The sequence below is a fragment of the Aplysia californica genome, unplaced genomic scaffold (assembly GCF_000002075.1).
Source record: "Aplysia californica isolate F4 #8 unplaced genomic scaffold, AplCal3.0 scaffold00629, whole genome shotgun sequence".
Classification (NCBI taxonomy): Eukaryota; Metazoa; Mollusca; class Gastropoda; order Aplysiida; family Aplysiidae; genus Aplysia; species Aplysia californica.
This window is the reverse complement of record NW_004797899.1, coordinates 298604-299939: the sequence shown is the minus strand read 5'-3', so window position 1 is coordinate 299939 and position 1336 is coordinate 298604. Positions and strand designations below refer to the sequence as shown.

At 43.6% G+C, this 1336-nt stretch overlaps 1 protein-coding gene across 1 annotated transcript in view; it reads left to right on the top strand.

Moving 5' to 3' along the window:
- Nucleotides 1-1252: 1252 nt before the first annotated feature.
- Nucleotides 1253-1336, top strand: part of LOC101860361 (protein disulfide-isomerase TMX3) — a gene marked incomplete at its 5' end in the record, with an annotated part of 5389 nt that continues 5305 nt past the window's right edge. The window contains 1 exon segment of the mRNA XM_005107774.3: nucleotides 1253-1306. Coding sequence (XP_005107831.2) covers nucleotides 1253-1306 — 54 coding nt within the window.

The following is a 1336-nucleotide window of genomic DNA, read 5'->3' as shown; positions in this document are numbered from 1 at the left end:
TCTGTCTGCTGAGATGTTGTATCTCTCTCAGCCCGGGTCTGTCTGCTGGGATGTTGTACCCCTCTCAGCTCGGGTCTGTCTGCTGGGATGTTGTATCCCACTCAGCCCGGTAGAACATTGTCTAAATTGTGTCCACATTCATCCCCCGATTGAGAAGCGGCTAAAATAGATATCACACCCCTCTTTTTGAGCATATTTTCTTTGATAACTCATCTATATTGCAAGTTAGGGGGTGGGGGGGATGATAAAACATAATTTACAACAGAGGTCTCCAATGTCCCTCGCCTTTCTCCAGTGTTGAAACGACAGACGGCTACACCAAACTGCTGTGTGATAAGTTCCGTGATATCATCAGTGCTGCCGACCTCTAAATATACATACAATTTAGTTCCCATGTAGACTTTTCACCAAACACGGATACAGTTTTGTTTTTGTTTTTAAAGAGACGTAGATCTATGCTTACTTATTCGTTGAAAAAAAAAACCCCAGCCAGATATTCGTGCGTTATGGCGGTACGTAATAGATTTCCAAGACTTTGGCCGTCTGCCCCGCCCTCCTTCCTACCTCCTTGTTTACAAACACAGACGCTGTCAGAGAGATAGGCTGGACGACCTCTGACATAGAGTGAGGACAGCTGCCAGCCGCCCCCCCCCCCCTCCATACAACATGCTCTGAGAGAGCACAAGGGTTGTGGGCAGTTTGAGACATAGATCTTGTCATTGTTATCCCACTCTCTCTAAAAAGCTGATGAAGTTCGCGGAAACGTTTTTCTTGTTGCTTTCTGTGGCCAGTTCCGTGGTTCTATCATGGCAAGCTCGCATATTGTGTTACACGCTGGACTTTGTATGAGTTCATGTGTCTCGTCATGGCAGCTGTTTCTCTTTGTTTCTCTTTGATTCTTTTTGTTTTGTTTGTTTGTTTGTTTGTTTGTTTGTTTGTTGTTTTTGGGTGGTGGGGGGGTTGTTTGTTTGTTCGTTTATGTTCATTATTATTGTTGTTGTTGTTGTTGTTGTTTTTGTTTTTGTTGTTGCTGTTTGTTGTTTGTTTTGTTTTTGTTTGTTGTTGGTTGTTGTTGTTGTTTTTTTTTGGGGGGGGGTTGTTTGTTGTTTTTTGTTGTTGGGGATTTTTTTTGTTTTGTTTGGGGGTAGTGGTTTGGGGCGGGGGGTATGTGTGCATGGAAGTGCATATTCTATAGTAAGAGCTCTGGTGAGGTAACACCTAATGTTTCATTCTCTTTTCTTTGTTGTTGCAGGTTGTACAGCATGACAAAAGACATCGCCTTCAACTCCAGGGACAAGTTTCACTCGTGAGTACTGCCTTTGGTTCATATCCCCCC